The sequence below is a fragment of the Haliotis asinina genome, chromosome 16 (assembly GCF_037392515.1).
Source record: "Haliotis asinina isolate JCU_RB_2024 chromosome 16, JCU_Hal_asi_v2, whole genome shotgun sequence".
NCBI classification, from domain to species: Eukaryota; Metazoa; Mollusca; class Gastropoda; order Lepetellida; family Haliotidae; genus Haliotis; species Haliotis asinina.
The window spans coordinates 46666384-46692242 of NC_090295.1; the positions used below are offsets into that span (position 1 = coordinate 46666384).

A 25859-nucleotide genomic window follows, 5' to 3' on the forward strand; every position below is an offset into this window, starting at 1 on the left:
CCTGGTATAACGTCTAGTACTGAAAGCCACGCGGAAACTAAGAACCTAACGGTGCCGGTGCTGATCTCGAGTGTGTATGTCTCAAGTACCGTATCAATAGCATGTCATGTTCTAACGTTACTTTCTCCACACTGTCCGTTATTGTGGAACAGGCAATTTGCCTTGCAGAGTTGTGTCCCTTAATTGTGGATGGGTCTGCTGAGAAGTTCGAATCTCTGATTAGATCCTGTGAAGACATATTGGTTGCTCAGCTCAATGTGTTAGACAGAGTTGTGTCCCTTGGTCATTTCCTGGATCTGCTGGTTGGAGGTTGTTATCACGGATTGATCAGTTCAACTGTAATTCCATCTGTGACCTTTGTCATTTGGGTTTTACACTCACACCGAAGTGTTAGTGAATGCATGAATACGGTATTTAGAAACATGCAGCAACACCAGTGTGCTAGCATGCTAATATCTAATGCGGGGACAGAACACAGCCTCCGGTGTGACTTGGAACACTTGTTTTAATAGTGTAACTTATAGCCCATATTTTAAATAAGTGTAAATGACATCATAATGTGCATGGCAAATTTGTTATAGCTACATCTCTTAATATATGGTACTTGATCCCATTGTCTCGCTCACACAGGACAGACTGCAAAGGAGAAAATCAGCATTACGAACGGAGTTAGGAGAATCAGAATAGGTAACCAATACCACGCGTACGTGTCTTATGTAAATCCAATCGAATGTGGGAAACCACAGGATTTCCGTTACCGTTTCTTTTGTGACTTGAGAATGGCCTGCTTGCATAGCTTTTAAGGTGCAAGCTGCAAGATACGAAAGCAGTAAAAACTTGTGAAGCGGAGCAGGATTTCACTGACATTGACTTATATGCTTACCAGAGAAACTACGAAGTTGCGTAAAATGTCTAAAGTAACCCACAGTTGCTAATTCATAGTTGCTTGAGTACAAAACGCATGAAAATAAACCAAAAAAACGTTTGCCAACGCTTTGATTAATTAATCATCTTTTACAGACAGTGTGCATGCATGTGTTTACTTGAGATTATCACGTGGTTGAATGCAGCAGCCATCTCACACATATGATTCAACTCCCCTGTTGTGAATTCTGCATAAAGAAGGTGTCATGTCTCATCTGTTGTTAATCGGGCATGTATATCCTTGTTGTGAGCTTGTGCAACACTTTGGGCAGGACGCAAATGAAAATAGACTAGAAGCCACCTGGAACAGCTTTTCAGTCGTATGAAAATACCCAACGGAGTGAAGATATATGCCAAAGAAAACTATTCATAAACTATGTGAATAATCACTTGTAAGTAAAACTACTTAATGGTTAGAAACAATCTGCAACCACACAGCGACATGAACGTCAACTGCACCAACACCCAACGGACACTACGACACGCCAGCCCACATTCTCAGCATGCGAGTAGCCTCTAGCAATTAGAAACGTTCCCAACCGTTTAACGGTACATTCCCGCAACCCGATTCCTCTGACTGGCTCAACCTGTTTAACCCCGTCTCGGAATCTCAACAGTGGCGTTATTCAATAAGGAGGCGTGTCTCCCAGTCGGCGGAGTGAGCGTCCGGGAGCCACGTGTGGCGGATGTATATCTGGTGCCATTGTGTAGGGTTGAGACCATGTGTTGACACTCACAAGACCGACATGACACGCCGGGACGCAATGCCCGGGCAAGCACCTCCAGGTGAGTACATCTGCAGTCTCTGTTGAGGGTATGCATACAGCTGGAGTAGTCCTGTCACTGTAAGTCTTCATACTACACTGTACACCGGTGTTCATATATACGTTATTATTTCATCAACATATTATTTAATGTTACACTTAATACAACTAAAACCTCACGTAATATTAATTATGTGTGTGTGTGTGTGTGTGTGTGTGTATATATATATATATATATATATATATATATAAAGGATATTATTGTGTGGACAAAGACAAGGTAGGGGAAAGTGGTAATGTTCTCCATAAATCGTCCCTCCTTTCCTCGTGAGGTCAACATCTCGCCGGAACAGAGGTTGGAAGGATGTTGAGTAAAATTCAACCCCTTACAAATTTGTCCCTGTGCGGAATACTTTTAGAACGCTGTACCTGAATTTCCAAAGTCCATACTGAAGTCAAGGTCGCGTCCTTGTTTGGTGTCTCATGGCATGCATATAAATATAAGGGGTTTTGTGAATATTTCGCCAGTATTTTTAACAGCATTACTGAAGAAAACCAACTTGATAATGCTTATATTTTGTTAGCCTATTTATCAGTTTGTGCGAATGTCGATTTGCCAATATTTCTAGTACCCATGTACTGGGTTTAGGTTTTTAGGGAGGGGAGGGGGAAGGTAGTGGAGGGATGGGGTTAGAATGTTGAACAGTTGTCTGACGCACAGTATAATATTCACAGGGAAGCAAAGAAAAGCAGGTTATCAGTGTTATTTCTCGATTGGAATTCAAGTCGCGTTCCCCAGTGCTACATGTCCCGTCTAAGATCTATACAAACCTAACCTACTCAACGCTTATAAGGTTAAGGGTGAAAAAAGCGAACCTAGCGTTGGGTGCATAATTGTTCTGACAGGGTTTAATGTGTTGCCCGATACACGCAACAGGTGGAAAACCAGGTAGAAAGACGAGACCCGTCTGTGCTTAGTCTGAACGCTCGGTGAATGAGGGGGGCAGATAACAGACAGATAACATACTTGATAACAGAGAGATAGATGGCTAAATCTGTGTGTTCATCTGCATGTCGATGGATGAGATTGGCACTCTTTCCCCCTAAACCATTAAACCCTACTCGTAAATACACAGATTTACACATCCGTTATGCAGCTTGCTTGTGGAAACAAGCTTTTCTGGTACTTTTGATTGCGTTTGTGAGGGTACTTTATTTTATCACCCAATTCACGGCTGTGTTTCCTTCATTCAAAGTCGCCTATTTAAGTAAACACAGACTCGATTATGTCTTGTGGGGAATGAGTCCCTCGAGGAAAGGAGGTATCAGAGATGTGGCTTAGTGCTCTTGTCGAAAGAAGAAAAAAATAATATGGTGTTTAACAATTTTTTGAGGTAAGTGTATAACTGGTTTCCTTCTTATATTTTCGAACTAGTGACCTGCATACATGTACATCTCCTCTCTCTTTCTCTCCAAGGTCTCTCTACTCCTCTCTTCTCTCTAACCAACATTCTCTCTCTGATCAAACTCTTTCTGACCAGACTCTCTCTCTCTCTGATCACTCTCTCTGATCAGACTCTCTCTGTGATCACACACACTCTCTCTCATCTCTCTCTCTCTCTCTCTCTCTCTCTCTCTCTCTCTCTCTCTCTCTCTCTCTCTCTCTCTCTCTCTCTCTCTCTCTCTCTCTCTCTCTCTCTCTCTCTCTCTCTCTCTCTCTCTCTCTCTCCCCCCCTACCCGTCTGCGGTACAATCATCACCTTCCCCTCCCCGCTCCCCTCTCCACAACCCCACGTACATTTCTAATCCCCTTGTCCCACTTCCACATTATTCTCCGTTATACGACAGCCGGGGTTGCAATCAGTGTTTTATGAAATGCAGGTTTTGGCGCTGATTGCCTACACCGCTGTGAACACTGTCGGTCCAGCCAGAAAGCCCTGGAACAAATCCCCCAACATCTCTGTGTGCGATGATAACAGATAGTAGATTCCCTGCAATAATGTTCCCTTTGGAGAATATAAATGTCAACTGAAGCAGCAAATCTTCAACGTAAAAACGTCTTCTGGCGCGGATAGCGTTCCAGCGTTAAAACTAGTAACGGAGACTTTTTACGTCTATCAACACGACCCTTGAACTGTGGACGCATTTCTGGATTAATTCAGTGAGCGTTGTGGAAGTTGTGCCGCATACATCGCGGTTAATGATCTCGATGCGAGGACAAGCGTTTGAAGAAGATTTATAGAGCGTCTTGAATCAGAAACCTTCACATATCTCAGCTGTGGAATATTACCAAGAGATCGTCGAACAAGAGCGCTACCTGGCACCTGGTTACGTTCAGGGTAATTCAATGGGGTGTTACACATATACAGACCATCCGCATCATTCTCAGTGCTCTAAAAGTGGAGGTCATCTTTTCATTTTGTGAACTACGTCATCAACTTTGTGATCTGTGTTACGCAATAATGGTCTCACTACGCGACGTCATCCACGTGCTGACATCTGTATTATTGTTGGTATTTATGACGGTAGAGGGCGCCATAACCCGGAAGAAGAATAAAGCGTCCGACGATGACGTTTGGTTGTCAGATCTGGTAAGTGATATTCTCATTATATATTATTGATTTTGAGGGATTATAGCGAGGTTGGGGAGGAGGGAGTTTAAAACGTGTCTGTTGTCTCCAATGACATGTGATAATTTTTATCTTTGATCGGAAAAAATAATACGTGTACTTTTTAGTCCAAGAACAACGCGTTTATAAATCATTTAACTTTTACTACGGCGTGAACGAGTCTCTTTCGAAACAAATGTAATCATCTTTATGTCAACGTCATTCAAGACGGCAACAATTATGTAATTATTGTCTAGACAAGCTATATTAATATTTTATAATTATATATTGCTGTTTGTATTTGAACGGCTTATACAAAAGAGCGGAGCCGAATAGTGTTAACAGCTAATGTATTGTCTCAGATTTGTAGAACTGGGACACATGTGTTTGATATGTAGGCGCCAAGGGGTTGTTGTGTATTGTTGGGACCGCCAGTCGACACGGCGTGTTTTTTGGTACTGCTGGTCCACTGATGGCGTATGTTGGCAGTTCTGTTGGACTTCTGATCATCACGGATACGTTGGTAGTTCTGTAGGACCTCTGATCGTCACGGATTCTGCTGGTCCTCAGGGCGTCAGGCATATGTTAGTAGTTCTGATGGTCCTCAGTTCGTCAGGGATATGTTGGTAGGTGCCCTGGTCCTCAGTTCGTCAAGAACATGGTGGTAGTTCTGCTGGTTCTCAGGTCGTCACGGATTCGTTGGTAGTTCTGTAGGACCTCTGATCGTCACGGATTCTTTGGTAGTTCTGTAGGACCTCTGATCGTCACGGATTCGTTGGTAGTTCTGTAGGACCTCTGGACGTCACGGATAAGGCGGTAATTCGATTGGTCCGTTGGTCGTCATAGGATTTGTTGGTAGCTTTCCTGGTCTGTTGGTCGTCACGTTATTTGTTATGGTATTTCTCCTGGTCCTCTGGTCATCACGGGATTCTTTGATAGTTCTGTTGGTCCACCGTAGTCCAGTTCATCTGCTGGCCTGCCCCTTGTCACGGGATTCATTGGTAGTGCCTGTCCGCTTATCGTTTGTTTGATCGCAGTTATAACCCCTTTTTACCCTTATCTAGTTCATGCGTTTCACCAAAGAGCAAATTTGTCAGCAGTGAATATTCATATGCTGTGCTGCTTTGCATACATTTTAAATACACGAACATTGGCTCACAAGACTTTTCCCATAATCATAGAAAATAAGAGTCTATTCTAGGATTCAGACAAACCTGGGGTCATGAATCTCAACTAAATAGAGACAGAAAAAGCGAAAACGTAACTCTGTGCCTTCAGTAGCACACGTCTCAAACACATGCAATGTCAAGTCAATTCTTCATCGTTTAAAAGAACACTGAAACACATCATCACTAGAGAGAAATGTATTAGACGTCATATTTGACTCGGATGCGCCAAATTACAAAATTTGTCCACAAAAAACGTTTTAAAGTTTTACTTAGACCTTTAATATTGTAACCCAGATCAACCTATCAGCAAGTCGTATGACATTTTTAAAGAATTCTCAAGAGATAAAGCCTTTTTTATGGTTTATCAGACATTTTTATTACGTTTGTGTCAGCACTTCTTATCAGTGAAATCCTGTTGTAAATCTGCTCCGTACACCGTGAAGCATACCGAAGGCACGGTGTCGAGATTGTCCTTTTTTCACAAGGAAACGAAATCTCGGTGTTACTGCACGCATCCGAAAACTCGTTTACACTGTCAGGTACTTTACGGCAGCTGTTCTGCGTCCAAATAATAATAGCTGGTCTCCGGGATATCGCGTCTTTAATGCTCAGCTCTAGCCACAAGAAGAAACAAACAGCATTTGGTTTAAATCTGTTAAACAGCGGCGAATGCTACAAAGCTAATGGCCTCTTCTTTGAAGCCCGAAGAGGCTGTATGAACGTAGGAGTGGGTAGAGGTAGATTTAAGAGCGGGATAAGTGTTGAAGACGGTAGACAACCGGGGTCATCTGAACTGGACTGCCGTTGATTTGTTTTCCGTCATAGTGCTAATTATCTACCTCGAGCCACATATTTCAAAGTATCCGTGGCCAACAGCTACGTGAGGCACTCAGCGGTGTGCTGTGGCAGACAGATAAATAATACTACATTCGCGTGATTAGTGCGTGTAGTTCTGGTGTAGGTCAGCTTTCCGTCTCTACGTATTTACTGAAGGAATACTAACCACTGATGCTTGGCCCGGGCCAGAAGGGGCACTTGTGACTATGGGTTTGTACGTGCAGACTCGCGCCACTTATTCAAGTCAGCATCTACTGCTTTGGGTTTTTTTTTTCAAAATCACAAGTTACCCTTGCCCACTGCTGTTATTAAAGAAGTGATACAAGTAAACGGATATTATTGGCGTCTCTTTGGACTGTCACTGACCAGAGACCATACAATCTATTATAGCACTGACTTAGATATACCACCGTGATGGCTGCAGACCAGGTTTTCAACACACACGCTATGAAAAGCGGCGTAACACTACACTCACTCACTTGCGCGACGTAAACTGTAACCTTACCAAGTGATTCCCAGCGCATTTAATCATTGGGTCGCCCCTACGACCATGCAACAGTCCAAACATTCTCGACAGCTGATACGCATGTCAAAACGGTGTTTCTTTCCGTGTACATCAGAGGTGAACATGTTGTTGAATACAGGTTATCATCATCCGCGAGAGTTTAGCATGAGGTGCAGGGGGTGAACACACATCGCATATCGCAGGGGTTTTATACAAAACTTAGTTAAGGAAACATGTTTACGAACTGTTTAACAGGCGTCCATGATGATATTGCTTCAGACAATTTAACTCGCAGCAGATGCAAGGCGATGTATGTCTCCTGCAGCAGCACTGGCTTTTGCATTCAGAAGTTAGCTACTTACGTTTTGCCATATCCCATTAACGTCTATGCTTATTTAGAAAAAGTTCAAATGTTTGATGAAGTATGAGAGGCAGAGCAGACTGTACTGGATTTGTGATGTGGATTCGAACTCAGTCAGAAATTGTACAACATGATACGTTTACTGAGCTGTATAGACTAATGCTAGCTTACTGAAAAACGACTAGTATCAAGGGAAAGCATCTCAGCATTTAAAGAAATTTATTCGTCCATTTTTTATTATTTAATAAATAACTTTACGACAGATGCACGCATACAGATTGAAACCGGAAACACGTTGAGTGTATTTTTTGTTTGAGCATGCGCAGTTACAAAATAGTTCTGTTATCATCGCGTTACAGTAGCCGCCGGAAACAGCTGCAGACGCTTGTGCACACACCTCCTGATGGTCCATGCCATTCACTGGACCAAGAGACTGATAACGTACGTTAACTGCTGTAGTTCACCACACAGACCGTGTTAAACAAGTGTAAGTCACTGACGATAAAGCAAACTCCAAACTTTAGTTACATCAAAGTAAGGCATTGTCCTTGTATTTGTCGTTACGTGTAAGTGAAAAAGGATTAGTTTTACGCCGCATTCAGCAATATTCCAGCTATATGGCGGCGGTCGGTAAATAATCGAGTCGGGACTAGACAATCCAGTAATCAACAGCATGAATATCGCTACTTGTCAACCAAGTCAGCGAGCCTAACCACCCGATCCCGTTAGTCGCCTCTTACGACAAGTATAGTCGCCTTTTATGGCAAGCATGTGTTGCTGAAGGTCTATTCTACCCCGGGACCTTCACGGGTCTCACCGAATTAAAGAACATGTTACACTGTATACGTACATGATTTGAATCCAAGTGTCAAAGAAACATGTGCTTGTATAAATACCGGAGAAACACGTACAGGCCCGAGACTGAAAACGGTAGGGGTTCCTTATCTACAGTTGGTATTTACACCCTGTTAATTAGCGGAATGCCCAGAAGGTCAAGCGGAAACACATATCTGTGGTCTCCTCTCATGACCGGCTTCTCAAAGGCTTTCTTCTTAACGGAACCTAATTAACTGTGGCCTCTGCAGCTGGTTAAGACAAAGGGATACTTTGGTGGTTGGCCCACCTGGGCTTCCATAACTACAGAAGCTAAGTCACTGGTTATGTGATCACAGGAAATGTATATGAAGTGATTACACGAATCACCTTGTTCACTGACTTTACATTGGTGTATACCGCTTGAATATATTAACCGACTGGCAAAATTGGATTTTACCCTGAAAAATATAAACGCCACCATTAGCTATTTTGAACCAACACTGTATGATTATACAAGTGAGTGAGTTAAGTCGTACGCAGCACTCAACAATATTCCAGCTGTATGGTCTGTAAATAATCGTGTCTGGACCAGACAATCCGATGGTCAACAGCAAGGGCATCGATCTGCGCAAATAGGAACCGATGAGGTGTCCAAAGAGTCAGCGAGCCTGACCACCCGATCCCGTTAGTCGCCTCGTACGACAAGCATGAGTTATTGAAGATCAGTTCTAAACCGGATCTTCACGGTCTACAGAAGACCATACTAGTAGATTGGTATGTTTTATTGTGAGGTTACCGCTGTATTTGCTCTCAACTGTTGTAAAACACGCTGACAGTTATCAAGATTCCTCTCGTAATCTTAAATTTAATTTCTTTACAGTTATAAATAATTTAATTTCAAATTATTGATACCCATTTTAATTTGCTAGGATGTTTGGTGTTGCACTCGGCCATGTTTTCCTACCCTTGACCACTCACCCATTCTTACCTGAACAATTGAGTATAAACAGCGCCAAGTTACAACCACCTGATACCCGATCACAGATCAAGCAGATCTACAAACAAAAGGTATCCCAAAGTAAAGTTTGGGGAATAAAAGCGAGACGACGAGCCAGGTAATGTGGACACAGATTCCATTTCAAAAACCACAGGGATTGTTTGCTATATCATCATACATGAATACTATGTGGTGCAAGAACACACTGTACAAACACGTGGTACAGAAGGGGGTGTGTATGTACAGTCAACAGCACAGATCCTTTACGGCTGTCTTGGCGGGGTGTAATGATACCTAAGTCTTCCAGGTCTTCAAAATATTAATTCGATTTTCTTAAAAATATTCACCATGGCGATGAAATAACATAATGTTGTTACAGTAGGCTCGGTTTGGTGCGAATAACACACACATGTAGCTCAGCTCGTTTAGTTTGCTCCGCTGACGGTGCCAGTCAGGTATGGAAATACCTTGTCAGTTATTATTGAAATTCAATTATTGCCACTCTCAGCAACAGTATTTTGTGGAACAAATGCAGTATCTGCTTAATTAAGAAAGGGACGTGTCAGGTATACAAACCATTGAAAATATCGTAACTGTACAATAATTACGGTCCGTTTTCACAATCACAAATGTTCTAAAATCCCTCATATGACTTTTAAATGCACAAATATTTGCGTGTTTCATACATAGAAGCTTTTTCACTCAACCTATGCATGGTGCACATTTAGTGATATGCTATTTAACTACTAAAGAACAGATTGGACCGAGATATTATAATAAATCAGATATCAGCTGGTTCTCCCTTTCCTTTCAGTGAGACACCCCTGTCTTTTCATGCAGACCCGAGTCTGGAGTGTAGGTAACACCTCCCCTCCCCATGTGTGTTCTAATCCTTATCCTAAACTCTGTACAAACCAGCCAGGTAAATCGATACCTGTAATTTGCGGCACATCAAAGACCTGTACGCCTCGCTCCATTCACCTGTGATTTGATCAGTGTACAACCGGGATTTGAATGGATTAGGCATGACCCACATGTGCACCGATCTTCTGTTTCTGAGACATCTCTGTAAAGGTTGAGATGTCGATAGCTCACATGTGAGGTCACATGATGCGTGGTGGTTGTCTAGAGTTACTTCCCCTTGACTGCCTCCAGACATTGGTTAGTGTTTGACAACAACGGCTTATTACCTTAATCAGTGAGCGGGAAGTGACTAGAAATCAATACCTTATTGGGTTCATTGTTTATAAGATCATACCACCAACTTACCGTCATTCAAACCGTGCAGACGACAGAATTGTTTAGTCTAGATGAATGGCTCCGAGGCCAGAGTGTATCTTAGGAAGTACGTGCACAAAACATCCAATATGACATGTCGAAGTTTTGAAAGAGTGGAAGAAGATTAGGTTGTATGAGCGTGAATCAGGCCGGTCATGGGCCTACAGGATGACCTTCACCTTCACAGAAAAGCAGTGACTTTTTGCGCTCCTTGTCTCACACGGGATATGTACAGCCTGGTGTTGCTTTTATTTAGCCGAGTGGAAGAATTCTAAGGCTATCAATACATCAACTTATTTAGAAATTATTGCTACGATAACTATCGCCTAAAATCGTCACTTGTAATAATTCCAGTGTAATGCTCCGGTGTCATGTTAGGTTTTGGGTCCATGAAATTGTATTCAAGGCTGCTGTAACTCACCCTAAAGCAACTTCTACTTCAAACCACTTCGTTTTTTCGTCGCTTTCAGCAACAATCCAGCAATATCACGGCAGGGGACAGCAGAAATTAGCTTCACACATTGCGCCCATGTGGGCATTTGAACCACTAGGCTACTCCACCACCCTAACTCTCGACAATGACGTCAATGTTTAACATAGTATATTGAATTAATTTGGTTTGGAGGAGCCTCACTCCGTAAGACGAGCAAAGCCCACCCTTGAATTTGCAAGTGAACAGCGTCAACCTATCGCCCTGTAGAGCGGTAGACCGTCAATTGAGCGGCCAGTTTTATCCTGGTCAGGTGTTCAGTTGTTATCAAATTAATATAGATTTTAGTAATACATTTCACACTTTAAACATGTGCATGTTGTGTATTTCAGTGTAAAATAGCCCTTTATGCCAATATATGACTCTACATAATTGTGAATTTGGAAGAACGTTATCCCGAAGATCTCATTGTTATTTTCCAAAGGCTTTTAGCGAAGCTTGTGTATAAATAAAGTTCGCCATCCATCAAGTGTATCTTTGAACGACAAACTTTTGCCTTTGTGGGCACATGATATCCATTGCATCATATATCATATATCATATATCAGATCCTGAAAAATATTGAACGGATAGATTTACTTATACCGGCAACACTAAACGTATTTTCTGTTTATGGTCGGAAAGAAGCTGAAGATTAGGGTTAGGATTAGCCGTGTTAGGTCAGGGTTAAGGCTAGGGTTAGCAGGGTTAGAGTTAAGGTTAGGGTTAGCAGGGTTAGAGCTAACGTTAGGATTAGCCGGGTTAGGGTTAAGGTTAGGGTTAGCCGGGTTAAAGTTAAGGTTAGGGTTAGCAGGGCTAGAGGTAAGGTTAGGATTAGCAGGATTAGAGTTAAGATTAGGATTAGCAGGGCTAGAGGTAAGGTTAGGATTAGCAGGGTTAGAGTTAAAGTTAGGGTTAGCAGGGCTAGAGGTAAGGTTAGGATTAGCAGGATTAGAGTTAAGATTAGGGTTAGCAGGGCTAGAGGTAAGGTTAGGATTAGCAGGGTTAGAGTTAAAGTTAGGGTTAGCAGGGCTAGAGGTAAGATTAGGATTAGCAGGATTAGAGTTAAGATTAAGGTTAGCAGGGCTAGAGGTAAGGTTAGGATTAGCAGAGTTAGAGTTAAAGTTAGGGTTAGCAGGGCTAGAGGTAAGGTTAGGATTAGCAGGATTAGAGTTAAGATTAGGGTTAGCAGGGCTAGAGGTAAGGTTAGGATTAGCAGGGTTAGAGTTAAAGTTAGGGTTAGCAGGGCTAGAGGTAAGGTTAGGATTAGCAGGATTAGAGTTAAGATTAGGGTTAGCAGGGCTAGAGGTAAGGTTAGGATTAGCAGGGTTAGAGTTAAAGTTAGGGTTAGCAGGGCTAGAGGTAAGGTTAGGATTAGCAGGGTTAGAGTTAAGATTAGGGTTAGCAGGGCTAGAGGTAAGGTTAGGATTAGCAGGGTTAGAGTTAAAGTTAGGGTTAGCAGGGCTAGAGGTAAGGTTAGGATTAGCAGGGTTAGAGTTAAGATTAGGGTTAGCAGGGCTAGAGGTAAGGTTAGGATTAGCAGGGTTAGAGTTAAGATTAGGGTTAGCAGGGTTAGAGGTAAGGTTAGGATTAGCAGGGTTAGAGTTAAGATTAGGGTTAGCAGGGCTAGAGGTAAGGTTAGGATTAGCAGGGTTAGAGTTAAGATTAGGGTTAGCAGGGTTAGAGTTAAAGTTAGGGTTAAACCCTGTATACAGCAACTGGAAGTAGCTAAAACAACGACACCGGCATAAGTAATTAAGTGCTCCTTTTAAACTCATGTTCTGATTTAAAGGATGTCCTCATACCTTCCCCCAAACACTTGTACGATTGAATCTTCAACTGAGGAAAACGATGTAAATAAGGTTAAGTGTAAGAAAATCAACTTTTATAAAGGGCATTCTCAGACAGAGACAGGTTGGCGATCGTTACAGTGACCTCTGTGGGTAAATGCCTGCAACTCGGTGTCCTAGAGGTAACTGACCTAGCTAGTCTTTCACCCACACACACTGATTCGGCTACGAATGGCAATGAAGAATGAGGACTAATTCTGTGGATACACAACTATTTTTCAACGTAGATTCTAATGTCCTTGTCAAGTAAGCCAGCATCTATGTCGCAACGGGGTCTGTACAGAATAGTAAAGTTGTATATCCATAAAAATAGTTCTCATTCTTCATATACCCAACTTCTAGAATGTCAATCAAAGAAGATATAAGGACAATATTCTCATTCTCCCGTTGAGGTTTCAGGGCTATATTGGCCTCATCCAGGAACTATCCTGGTCACTCGCAGTCACTACTCGGGTTAACTGCCAGACCCGGACAATCTCGTCTCGTAAAACAACGCGATAACACGAGCTTACCACGAGACATGCACGCTGCCGCTCAACGAAACGTAATCTATAGACAAGCGACGTGGCCGTGTTACACACGCCAAGCAGTGCTAGCTTGCACTACATCGTCTGAACTCGCTTACCGGCCAGGAATGTGACGAGGGCAGTCTGCATCCCTCCTCCAAATGTACAGCACATGGGGAAATCTTGAAAAACAATATGATCCTGTAGACGAATTGTGCTGTGAACAACTGCAAAAATAAATGTTAAATTGGTGTTGTGTTTGACATGTTGATTAATGAAGAGCAGTTTTTCATCACAAGAGTCATATATACAATAGACAGAACAGGTTCCTGCTATTAATCAGTTTCATTTTGTGATGGAATTTTTGACATTCTTGTTCTAGGATGTGTTTCAAATAGGGTCATTATGATAAATTAAATGTCTGTTTTGTATGTTAAAGACTTCACAGTTAATACATGTGCCCTCTGCCTACGGTATTTTCTTATCACCCACACAAACAATTAAGATTCTAATCTCAGAAGTGAGTAAGGTTTTCCTTATTATTCAAGCACTGTTCAAGCAATATCTCGGTCGGGGACACCAGTAATGAGCTTCACACATTGTACCCATTGGGGAATCGAACCCATGTCTTCGGCGTGACGAAGGAACACTTTAACCACTAGGCTACAGTACTGCCCCGTAAATGGATTGAGAAAATGTGACCCAGAATCACGAGCAAACGATTAGCCACAAGGCTTAAGAAATGTTGCCAGTAACTATTGCGATTCCTGCGATCTCAATGGCTTGATGAACTGAAGTGGTGTTGATGTGTTCATGCTATCGACCACTAGTTTGTTTGACTCAGACATGGCTGTTTACGTGTTTGTCGGATATTCTTTACTTGCACACACAGAGCTCACTGGACCATCTACATTGTCAAATTACATGGATACAGTCTTGGTACCAGAATACCTGAAAGGGTGTAAGGGATTTAAAGGGTATTTCAAATCTCTCACACCACATTATTGTGCCACGAATCTTTAAGGGATATAGGGTCCTGGTGCTCAAAGTTCGAGGATCTGGACAAATCTAGGATTCGAACATTTCATTCAGAATTGACGACTGAGACAGTTAGACCAATCTGGCACCAAAAGAGAACTTAAATCACAAGCTTTTACGATGCAACTACTCGTCCAGAATCTCACTGCATCAACTCGAATTTCCCTTCATCTTCAGGGAACTTCTGGCGTGTATGCACTTACGTGCGTAAGTGACAATATTCTTATTCTGCCGTTGAGGTTTCAGGGCCATATTGGCCTCATCCAGGAAATATCCTGACGTTTTCGCAGTCACTACTCAGGTAACTGCCCGGCCCGGACAATCTTGTCTCGTAAAACTACGCGATAACACGAGCTTACGACGTACGTGCGTAAGTGCGTTTGTGCGCTCGCAGACATTAACCAAATAACTGCCAGCGTGATCCTACTCGTTCCACACTTATTACCAGTGCTCAGAACTCCTTGACTCGAATATTCGTCGTGTCGATTGATTATGGTTCTCTAATTAATGATATTAATTTGTTTTTACTAAAGTGGAAAGTAATAATGTTCAAGTGAAATGAAACTTTCAATTCTGAATGAATTTCAGATAGATTATGACTACCTTGGGGATGCCCCGGATGCAGGAAGTGACTTTTGCCCTCCAGTTCCATCAGTACTTCCTTCCGGTTCCTGTGCGCAAACTCCCTGCAACTCAGACCGCACATGCGCAGACATAAACGGGAAGTGTTGCTACAATGGCTGTATCTACACATGTCTTTATCAAGTTGGTATTCCAGGATGTGAGTAGATGGAGAATATAATATATAATATATAATATATAATCTTTCTTAAGTCTGTTAAATTTCTTAAGACTGTTACGTGTTTAAATTTACGTGCAACATTTAATCAGGAGAGCGGTGCGAATGACTAAATTGCTGAATCAGTAATTTACACCACAGGAGCACTGAGTGAGTGAGTTTAGAGTTACACCACTTTAGCAATATTCCGTCAATATCACGGCGGGGTCATCAGAAATGTGTTTCACTCATTTTACCCATGTTGTGAATTGAACCCAGGTCTTCAGCTTGACGAGCACACGCTATAACCACTAGGTTACCCCCACCGCCCCTAAGAGCAGCGTAATTTAGAAATTACAATTACACACACGTATAATCGAGTTTACAGTGATAAAATCCAATAGACTTAGTAATTATGCGACAGCAACTGAATGCGCCAAAACATGTGACAACAGCAATAAGTACAATTGTATAAACAAGCATAGCCAATCACGAAGACGTCCCGTCGAAACAGTTATCTTGAACAGTCCTAGTTTAACTTAGGAAGCTAATTCCAATTTAGACTAACGCTTAGTCACTGAATATATATATTTTTATTGTAGCAAATAAAACATATTTAAACTGAAAAGGAGCCCCAAGGAGATGAGATTCTGATGAAATCTAGACTTGCATTTAGGATATTAGCACTGAAGGGAAGGCAAGGCAGTAGGGTAAAAAACGTGGTTCAGGTACTGTGAGACAAACGAAATTTCAGGGAGGGCCCAGCATTGGGGCAAACAGTGTGGTTCAGGGCCTGTAATACACAAGTTTAAAAATTTACTGACAAGGCAAATACGATATTGTACGAGCGCGTCAATCAAAGTGAAAAATCTTGAAATGAATGACTACCGACTATAACGTTTGTACTTCCACATGACAAGGCGCAAGCTTTTGAGGCTTACATGCCTGCACTGACATTGATGCGTGCGGCGTAAGAATAAACTGTCTCACTCACTCAGATCACAGGCAAACTGTAGCGCAAATGAGGTTGCGCAGCATAGAGAATATGACGAGTCTCCATAAATGCGAGCAAAGGTTTGCAACGTACTTTCCCCGCTTCGGATCGAAAAATATTTTTCATCTCAAAATAAAATATCGCCACCATCAAAGGTACACTCCCATTTCCTCACTTGGTTGTGCTCTCACATTTCCTACCTCATGTTTAATAATTGCTTACGTGAAATATGTTTTATTCAACATTTTAAGCGCCACTCGTGGTATTCAGATCGTTCTTCGCCTATATTACCCCTGCCAGCTTCCGGTTGAACGGAGTGACGGAACAAGAATAAGCAGAAATTGAAAAGAATTACCATATTGCCTAATTTTATTATGAATCTGTTCTTTCATCTGTCGTCGCTATTGTTAGAATTTACGTAACATTTATTCTACATAAAAACGCTTCTGACGTAATGGGCGAATGAAGCAGGGGAGGTAACTGTAAGTATTTCGTGTGGAATAATACCATCCTGTTCCTTCACTCCTGCAAGCTGCAAGGGGGAATGGAACGCATTGATTTACCACGAGTTTAAAATGTTGAATAAAAGGTTTTTCACGTGTGTAATTGTTCAATATGGGGTTGGAAATGTGAGAGCACAACCAGGTGAAGAAATATGTGTATCCTTTGGATGGTGGCGATATTTCATTTTGACATCAAAAATATTTTCGAACTGAAGCGAGAAAAGTACGTTTCCAACCTTTGCTCGCTTCTCTCGCATGTAAGAAGACTGGTCATATTCTCTAATGCTGCGCAACCCATTTTCGCTACAGTTTGCCTGTGCTCAGATTAGCGGAGCAAGGAGGGTCGGGCATTGCTGGAAAATAAATATTTTTCAGGGACTGCGAGACAAACTAATTACTACCTGCCAAAGCCACTTTCGCATTCGATATTGTACGAGAGCCTCCAACAACTTGTAGCCACTTGACTTGAAAGACAACAGACTATAACAAAAGTACTTCCGCATGACATAATTAAGTTGCGAGCTTTTGATTAGGTATGTTTTATACTCCTTTTAAGATAGGGATCGCGTAAATGAGTACACGTGTAAGTCATTGAGGCTCATCTGTGTGCACTGGCCTTGTGGTTAAAAGACAGGTAAACTTCGTCTTGAATTGTATTTTTGAAGAAACTGAAACTCGCCTGCTGTGATCATCGACGGCAGACCCGCGGATACAGGGCGTGATTGATTTGTTTTCTTCTCTTTCTAAAGTTGAAGACAGCTGGGTCCAGTCAATCCTTGATATAAAACCGAAATTTCAAATACTAAAGGACAGATGTGAAAATCGACAACAATAGTTAAGTATCCTGATTATGGTTGGTTTGGCTTTGTTGTTGGGGGTAGAGTGAGTGAGTGAGTTTAGGTTTACGCCGCACTAAGCAATATTCCAGCTATATTCCAGCTATAAACGAGTCTGGACCAGACAATCCACTGATCAACAGCACATCGGCCAACGCATTTGAGAACCGATGTCACCAAGTCTGCGAACCTGGCACCCAACCCCGTTAGTCGCCTTTTACGACAAGCATGGGTTACTGAAGACCTGTTTCAAACCAGATATTCACTTCTTGTCAATCCTTGATATGAAATGGAAATTCCAAATATTAAAGAACAAAATGTGAAAATCGGCATTGCAATTAACAGTAGTCATATATCTTGGTTATGACAAAACTATTCAACTTGTAACTGATATACTATTCAAGAGTGCGTGAGTATACTGGGTCAGTTTATTTAGTATCTGTAAAATATATGAAATATCTATTTAGTATTTTGCACAGAGATAATAAGTGCATATGTACCGGATATTATCGGATTGCGTGGCACATACAGATAACAATGTGGGAGGGATTGGGGGTGTTTAGCATATTTGGATCTTACGAAAGGTATGTTCAGATTCTTGCTTCTACATACATGACCCTCACCACCAGGAAAACACTCTTTTCAATAAGAAACAAATCTGGTGCCTGTATTAAGCACAACTACATTTGACAACACGGTCGTTTTCGTTGCAGTTTTTGATTGGTCAAAAGAACCACGCAGACGATTAAGTTCGGGTGAGTCATGATCACGGCATGAGTAATGAACATTTTCAGGATATTCAGGATAAGATAGATGTTGTTAGTTGTAGTGCTTGGAATGTGTGTTATTTCGACCAAAGTCTGGGAGACTGAATAAATATTTACTCTTATGAACTGGTCCTTGACATATTTTTAGAACTCGTGATCAAGACAGTTCTTAAGTCACTTTAGTGTCTGAACACATTACTTTGGTAAATTGTGAAACCCCTTTATTTGAGACGATGCCTTTCATAAGTGGAAACTCCGTTGTATCTATGGAAACCTTTTGACACTTTCAGGTCGCTCCTGGCTTGTGGACAGTCCGGATACAGTCAGTGAAGGTAAACGACGGACAAGGTCTGTTTTGTATTTGTCGAATAGGCATCAGTCATGTAGGTGATTCATTGCAGAATTCGTCGAGACCAACGTTCTTCAGTCGATAAGGTGGACCTGATAAGGAAATATTGTTTGATTGTAAAGCTAAGTACAAGACAATCGGTTCTGTTTTGGAATTGCTAAAGTGAAAATCTATTATATGAAGAATAATCTCACATTAGTTTAATATGTGAGTCGTCATATGAAAGCGACAATTAACAGTGATCATCAGATCATTAAAGAACTGAAAGACTTTTCATTGCCAATTACCATAACCATTGGTTTATAACCTTCGTGGCATTTTCTTATTTGCATCTCTCCAGAGCTGTGCCAAGCTCAACGACTATGAGTTCGAATCCAAGAATAACCCTATCTATCCCTTTATACAACACGGACATTCGTGCTTGTTGCTATCACTACAACGATAAACTTACTTGACAGTATACTTAACAGTGTTGTTCTTCTTCTCGCCAGCTGAGCCTTGCAGTACAACTCCAGTCGAGGATGACGAGGACCCTCTGTTGTGTCCCCATGGTTATGTGTGCAGCATTGAAGAACAGGGGGATTCCAGAAAGGGAATTCCCAACAGGGGGCGCTGTGTCATAAAGAATAATGAAAACGAGGACACCGCAGGTATACACGGTTCGTTTCCGGATACGATCCCAAAGTTCTCAACGAATCTTCGAGGGAATCCTTAACTAATTCACGTTCATCGCCGCAGTTAGATTTATTTGTTTGATTTTATCAACACTAAATTGACTTAACTGGAGACATGCTTACACCATGTAGCCTGGCCATTTAATGTCATGCTTGCATGGGGGCGAGGGGAAGTCTAGTTGTAAAAGCGTTCACCCGTCAGACCGATGACCCGGGTTCTATCCCCCACATGGGTTCAATGTGTGAATCCCATTTCCGGTGTCCCAAGCCGTGATATTGCTGGAATATTGCTACAAGCGGCGTAAAAACATATTCACTCATTCACTCACTCATTCACTCATGCGTGCGTGCGTGGTGTGTGTGGACTGATCTTACTCATTATTCGCTGGCCATGGTTGATGCTGCTGAACCCTACTGGCATATTGCTTTATCAATGTGATATCAAAAGTCCTATGTTTCCTGTATACAGAGGACATGTCAACAGCTCGGCCCCCAGTACTTCCGGAGAAGATACAGCGTCAGATGCGGAAGGAGAGAGTGTGTGAGGAGGAGAACGGATTCCTCATCCTAGAGGGCGCCACCGTGCATAGAAAGGGGAGACGATGGTACGTAAAGTACCTCTTTACCGTCCCTCCATCACACACTCTGCCCCCCATCACTCCTTCTATCATCCATCACTCCTTCTATCATCCATCACTCCCTCTATCCCCATTAATCCTTCTATCATCCATCACTCCCTCTATCCCCATCACTCCCTCTATCCCCATCACTCCCTCTATCCCCCATCACTCCTTCTATCATCCATCACTCCTTCTATCATCCATCACTCCCTCTATCCCCATCACTCCTTCTATCATCCATCACTCCTATCATCCATCACTCCCTCTATCCCCATCACTTCCTCTATCCCCATCACTCCCTCTATCATCCATCACTCCCTCTATCCCCCATCACTCCTTCTATCATCCATCACTCCTTCTATCATCCATCACTCCCTCTATCCCCATCACTCCTTCTATCATCCATCACTCCTTCTATCATCCATCACTCCCTCTATCCCCATCACTTCCTCTATCCCCCATCACTTCCTCTATCCCCATCACTCCCTCTATCATCCATCACTCCCTCTATCCCCCATCACTCCCTCTATCCCCATCACTCCTTCTATCATCCATCACTTCCTCTATCCCCCATCACTCCTTCTATCATCCATCACTCCCTCTATCCCCCATCACTTCCTCTATCCCCATCACTCCTTCTATCATCCATCACTCCTTCTATCATCCATCACTTCCTCTATCCCCCATCACTCCTTCTATCCCCCATCACATCCTCTATCCCCCATCACTCCCTCTATCCCCATCACTCCTTCTATCATCCATCACTCCTTCTATCATCCATCACCCCTTCTATCCCCCATCACTCCTTCTATCATCCATCACTTCCTCTATCCCCATCACTTCCTCTATCCCCATCACTCCCTCTATCCCCATCACTCCCTCTATCCCCATCACTCCCTCTATCCCCCATCACTCCCTCTATCCCCATCACTCCCTCTATCCCCATCACTCCCTCTATCATCCATCACTCCCTCTATCCCCATCACTTCCTCTATCCCCATCACTCCCTCTATCCCCATCACTCTCTCTATCCCCATCACTCCCTCTATCCCCCATCACTCCCTCTATCCCCATCACTCCCTCTATCCCCATCACTCCCTCTATCCCCCATCACTCCCTCTATCCCCATCACTCCCTCTATCCCCCATCACTCCCTCTATCCCCCATCACTCCCTCTATCCCCATCACTTCCTCTATCCCCCATCACTCCTTCTATCCCCATCACTCCCTCTATCCCCCATCACTCCCTCTATCCCCATCACTCCCTCTATCCCCCATCACTCCCTCTATCCCCCATCACTCACTCTATCCCCATCACTCCTTCTATCCCCCATCACTCCCTCTATCCCATCACTCCCTCTATCCCCCATCACTCCCTCTATCCCCATCACTCCCTCTATCCCCATCACTCCCTCTATCATCCATCACTCCCTCTATCCCCATCACTTCCTCTATCCCCATCACTCCCTCTATCCCCATCACTCTCTCTATCCCCATCACTCCCTCTATCCCCCATCACTCCCTCTATCCCCATCACTCCCTCTATCCCCATCACTCCCTCTATCCCCCATCACTCCCTCTATCCCCATCACTCCCTCTATCCCCCATCACTCCCTCTATCCCCCATCACTCCCTCTATCCCCATCACTTCCTCTATCCCCCATCACTCCTTCTATCCCCATCACTCCCTCTATCCCCCATCACTCCCTCTATCCCCATCACTCCCTCTATCCCCCATCACTCCCTCTATCCCCCATCACTCACTCTATCCCCATCACTCCTTCTATCCCCCATCACTCCCTCTATCCCATCACTCCCTCTATCCCCCATCACTCCCTCTATCCCCCATCACTCCCTCTATCCCCATCACTTCCTCTATCCCCCATCACTCCTTCTATCCCCATCACTCCCTCTATCCCCATCACTCCCTCTATCCCCATCACTTCCTCTATCCCCCATCACTCCCTCTATCCCCCATCACTCCCTCTATCCCCATCACTTCCTCTATCCCCCATCACTTCCTCTATCCCCCATCACTCCTTCTATCATCCATCACTTCCTCTATCCCCCATCACTCCCTCTATCCCCATCACTCCCTCTATCCCTCTATCCCCCATCACCCCTTCTATCCCCCATCATTCCCTCTATCTTCCATCACTCCCTTCATCCCCATCACTCCCTCTATCCCCCATCACCCCTCCTATCATCCATCACTCCCTCTATCCCCCATCACTCCCTCTATCCCCATCACTTCCTCTATCCCCCATCACCCCTTCTATCCCCCATCACTCCCTCTATCCCCCATCACTCCCTCTATCCCCCATCACTCCCTCTATCCCCCATCACTTCCTCTATCATCCATCACTAACTCTATCCCCCATCACTCCCTCTATCCCCATCACTCCCTCTATCCCCATTATTCCCTCTATTTTCCATCACTCCCTTCATCCCCATCACTCCCTTCATCCCCATCACTCCCTCTATCCCCCATCACCCCTCCTATCATCCATCACTCCCTCTATCCCCCATCACTCCCTCCATCCCCATCACTCCCTCTATCCCCCATCACTCCTTCTATCTTCCATCACTAACCCTATGCTCCATCACTCTCTCTATCCCTGAATCAGTTCCTGCTCCCCTTACTAATTTGTTCGCTCTTATTTTTCCTAGGCCGTATTCTAACTTTCAGCCATCAAACCTGATAAAATATGCCTACCTACGACTGACGTAGCACTTAGGTGATCGTAACACCCATATATCACAATATACTTACGATACACGTTGTGCGGTCTTGTACAACGGAACGCGGATATTAACTGGGATATGAAATACTGTAACCAGGAATTTTGTCCAGAATACAACCTTACAAAACGTCAATGAAAACATTTCCTTTATTCACGGTTTCAGCAAATGCAGGAGAGGCAAGCTGGTGTGCCAGAGAAGAAGGAAACCCAGAAATGGAAAGAGGAAGGAAGTGTGAAGGTCCCTGATGCATGTTACCTATCACAATTACAAGGTCTAATGTCTTGACTGTTGACATGTACATATCTATAGTTTCGCGATTCTCAAACACACCTAACATGGCACTGATGAGAAAGATATAAAATAACGCCTCCCACAGTCGATGGCGTGACACACTGATAATGTTACGAGGGATTACTGATTTCACTGAGGCCCGATATTTTGTTGTTTCTTGACATTATTTATTTAAACTACAACGGCAAAACACAGGATGTGCTTCTCAAATGCAGGACGACCTTTACAATTCTTCCACAAGAGATGGCAAACTGAAACCGGAGCGATACGAGTAAGAACAGACCTCCTGCATACATTGTTCTTGTAAGGGGCGACTATAACTGGATCGAGTAGCCAGGCTTTCTGACTTGATAGTCTGGTTCTCTGACCCAGAGCCGTATTATTTCTACTACTGCCTTGCCCTACCTGTTAAAATCCAAAGTGATCAGATTTCTTTATCATTTACAGAGAGGCGTTATTTAGTTTGAATAATTCTGTCAGTAAGCAACAAACAAACAAACAAAATGGCAGGGGAAAAATATACAATAAATAACATACATCCAAACACACAGGACAAGCAATGGTGCCGTCCTCTTAGTTGGCAAATATTTATCTAATGTCATTTATTCCAGGTGATGATCATGCTTCATTTGAATGTTTTGTGCCTAAAATAAATATATATTACTAAACGATTGTTAAATTTCCAAGAAATTCATGATTCCGTTTTTGCTACCATTTCCAGTTACCAGAGTTATCGTCTGAGTGTTTTCTTGAATGTATTTTTTCGACTGACATGTGTTAATCACAGACGAGATATCGTTATTTATCTTTGGAGTGTTTGGAATTCCTGCTACACAAATGTTCCCAGATAATATAGCGGTGACATGAAGGGTTCCGACACTTCCTATCCTAATGGGGCGGTGGGCTAGCATAGCGGTTAAAGCGTTCGCTCGTCACTCCCAAGACTATGGACTATTCTTCACATGGGTGCAATGCATGAAACCCATATACGGTGTCCCTGTCGTGATATTGCCGGAATGTTGCTAAATGTGGTGTAAAACCATACGCACTCACTCACTCACTCAAGTTCCCAATTGCGCAGATCGATGCTCCTGCTGCTGATCACTGGATTGTCTGGTCCAGACTCGATTATTTGTAGATCGCCGCCATATAGCTGGAATATTGCTGAGTGCGGCGTACAACTAAACTCACTCACTCATTCTTACCCTAACTGGGGTTTTGTATCAAGCTGTTGGCATTCCTGGGCATACACTGTCAACACACGACCCATCACACATGACACAATACGACACACACACTCAACACATGACACATCACACTCAACACATCACACATGACACAATACACACTGCGTGTAGCACATAACAGACTCTGCACTCCACCTAACACATAATTGACAACGCACTTCACAAAACACATGATACATTTTACATGTAATATCACAAACATTCTACATAGTAAATACACAAAAACATAGGTTTCTACAACAGTAATGTATTGTTATTTCAGCGCTGAACATTCACAAGATGAAGTTAATACAGCCATCACGTTCTCCTCGCAAGATATAGGGTCCGACTCTGTGTGTTTAACCAGCTGGACCGAACAATACACGTTCATTCATCCTTTGTGGACTGTGGGAAAAAGTGGGAAACCCAATATCTAAGTGATCATGCAGTATATGCGTCAGACTAAGTAACAAGAGTGAAATGTTTCTCGGGCATCGGTGTGTCACTTTTATTTGTGCGGAACAACATTTTATTACCATTTTAAAAAAATAATGTTGACCTCGCCGCGTCCCGATCATCCATTAGTAAGAATGAGTGTCTGTAAGACCGAATGTGACTGAATGTACAGCTCATTAACACTTGCTAAACTTCCCAAGCCATATTTATGAGAGAAAATAAAATATAAATTACGCCCTCGTCATTTTTTCCATCAAAACGAAAAAAGGTCCTACCGCCCTCGTCATTTTTGAAAACAGATGTGCCCGAGAAACATTCATTTTGTTATGCAGCCTAATGAACAGACAAAATGGACATACGCTTCTCATGCAACCTGACAAACCTGGTGGATATTTCTAGATATATGTCCCTTGAAGGTTGCATCATCGACATGGATAGTTCGGCCACTTTTATATATCGAAAAATATATTTATTCACTTGTACCTCTGTTTATATTTTGTTACATCCCTGATGGAAAGTCGATATAACGAGAACAATATGGATACTTTATGTTGAACTCAGTATTTGCACTGGATGAAACACTATATTCGTTTTCAGGGCAGCCGGGGAGCACAGTGGTTTAAACCTTCGTTCATGGTGTCCCTTGCCGCTCAGTCACTCACTCATACAAATATGTAATATCTAATGTCAAATTAAATTTTCTTCAGATACACATTTCGACATTATCATTGTTTGAATAATGGAACAGAATGCCGTTTCACACTCGTCACTGTATCACTGGAAAACTTGTTATGAGAGATTTTTCTTCCATGGTGACGTGATGGAATATGTACACTGTATGTATACTTTTGTATGTGTATATGTTCTAGAATATATCATCACTGGATTGTGTGGTTCAGACCAAACAAACAGCATCACACAGCTGTGATACTGTTGAAACAAATATCTGCTCATGATATAGACACAGTTGTACAATCGACTCTAGTTTTAGCAGAGATTTATTATTAATGTGGAAATGGTTTGGTCGCTTTCTATAGTACCCAGCAAAAGTTAGGAAGATGTACTTCCCCGCTGACTTGGCCATACCAAATGTAAACCTTATGAAGTTGAATAGCACAAGGATCATGCATCAAATTAAACCGCTGAAAAACATATGCCAGTATATTACTTGTGAACTGCTGCGTTTTGGTGTAAAAATTAAGAATTCGCCATTTTTCAGCATTTGTTGAACTCATGACAATAGAAACTCAAGTCTTTTCATTATCCAACGATATGTTTACGTACATTGCATTCTTTTAGTTACGTTTTGCTCGTTCATGAAAAATAAAAATAATATTCTTTACAGTCATTGATCTTGTGTATGTACATGCATGTTGTACTGTATACCAGTTATCTGTGGCCTTCGTTGTTTTACAGACATTACTTCAAATATGTTGATCAATGCTGTCTTTAAAGTAACCCAGGTATCACATGCCTACCATTAATGTTGACAGTCAT

At 42.6% G+C, this 25859-nt stretch overlaps 1 protein-coding gene across 3 annotated transcripts; it reads left to right on the forward strand.

The window, feature by feature from the left end:
* Window positions 1-1517: 1517 nt before the first annotated feature.
* LOC137268075 (WAP four-disulfide core domain protein 1-like) lies at window positions 1518-25710 on the forward strand. Of its 3 annotated transcripts, none has more exons than XM_067802580.1 (9): window positions 1518-1710; window positions 3570-4279; window positions 14712-14904; window positions 17948-17989; window positions 18292-18333; window positions 18842-19000; window positions 19494-19629; window positions 22552-22660; window positions 24190-25710. In XM_067802580.1, the coding sequence occupies exons 2-8, from the start codon at window positions 4151-4153 to the stop codon at window positions 22622-22624; spliced, it is 774 nt and encodes a 257-aa protein (XP_067658681.1). In that variant the 5' UTR covers window positions 1518-1710; window positions 3570-4150; the 3' UTR covers window positions 22625-22660; window positions 24190-25710. The 3 variants fall into 3 exon arrangements, with proteins under 3 accessions (XP_067658681.1, XP_067658683.1, XP_067658682.1); XM_067802582.1 differs by having other exon boundaries at window positions 22552-22626; XM_067802581.1 differs by lacking the exons at window positions 1518-1710; window positions 24190-25710 and adding an exon at window positions 2983-3082 and having other exon boundaries at window positions 22552-23348.
* Window positions 25711-25859: the final 149 nt, after the last annotated feature.

Coding starts and splice junctions, on each gene's coding strand:
- LOC137268075 (XM_067802580.1), top strand. CDS start 4,151: ATGGTCTCACTACGCGACGTCATCCACGTGCTGACATCTGTATTATTG. Junction 19,001..19,493: donor TGAAAACGAGGACACCGCAG/GTATACACGGTT, acceptor TCCTGTATACAG/AGGACATGTCAACAGCTCGG. Junction 19,630..22,551: donor CATAGAAAGGGGAGACGATG/GTACGTAAAGTA, acceptor TCACGGTTTCAG/CAAATGCAGGAGAGGCAAGC.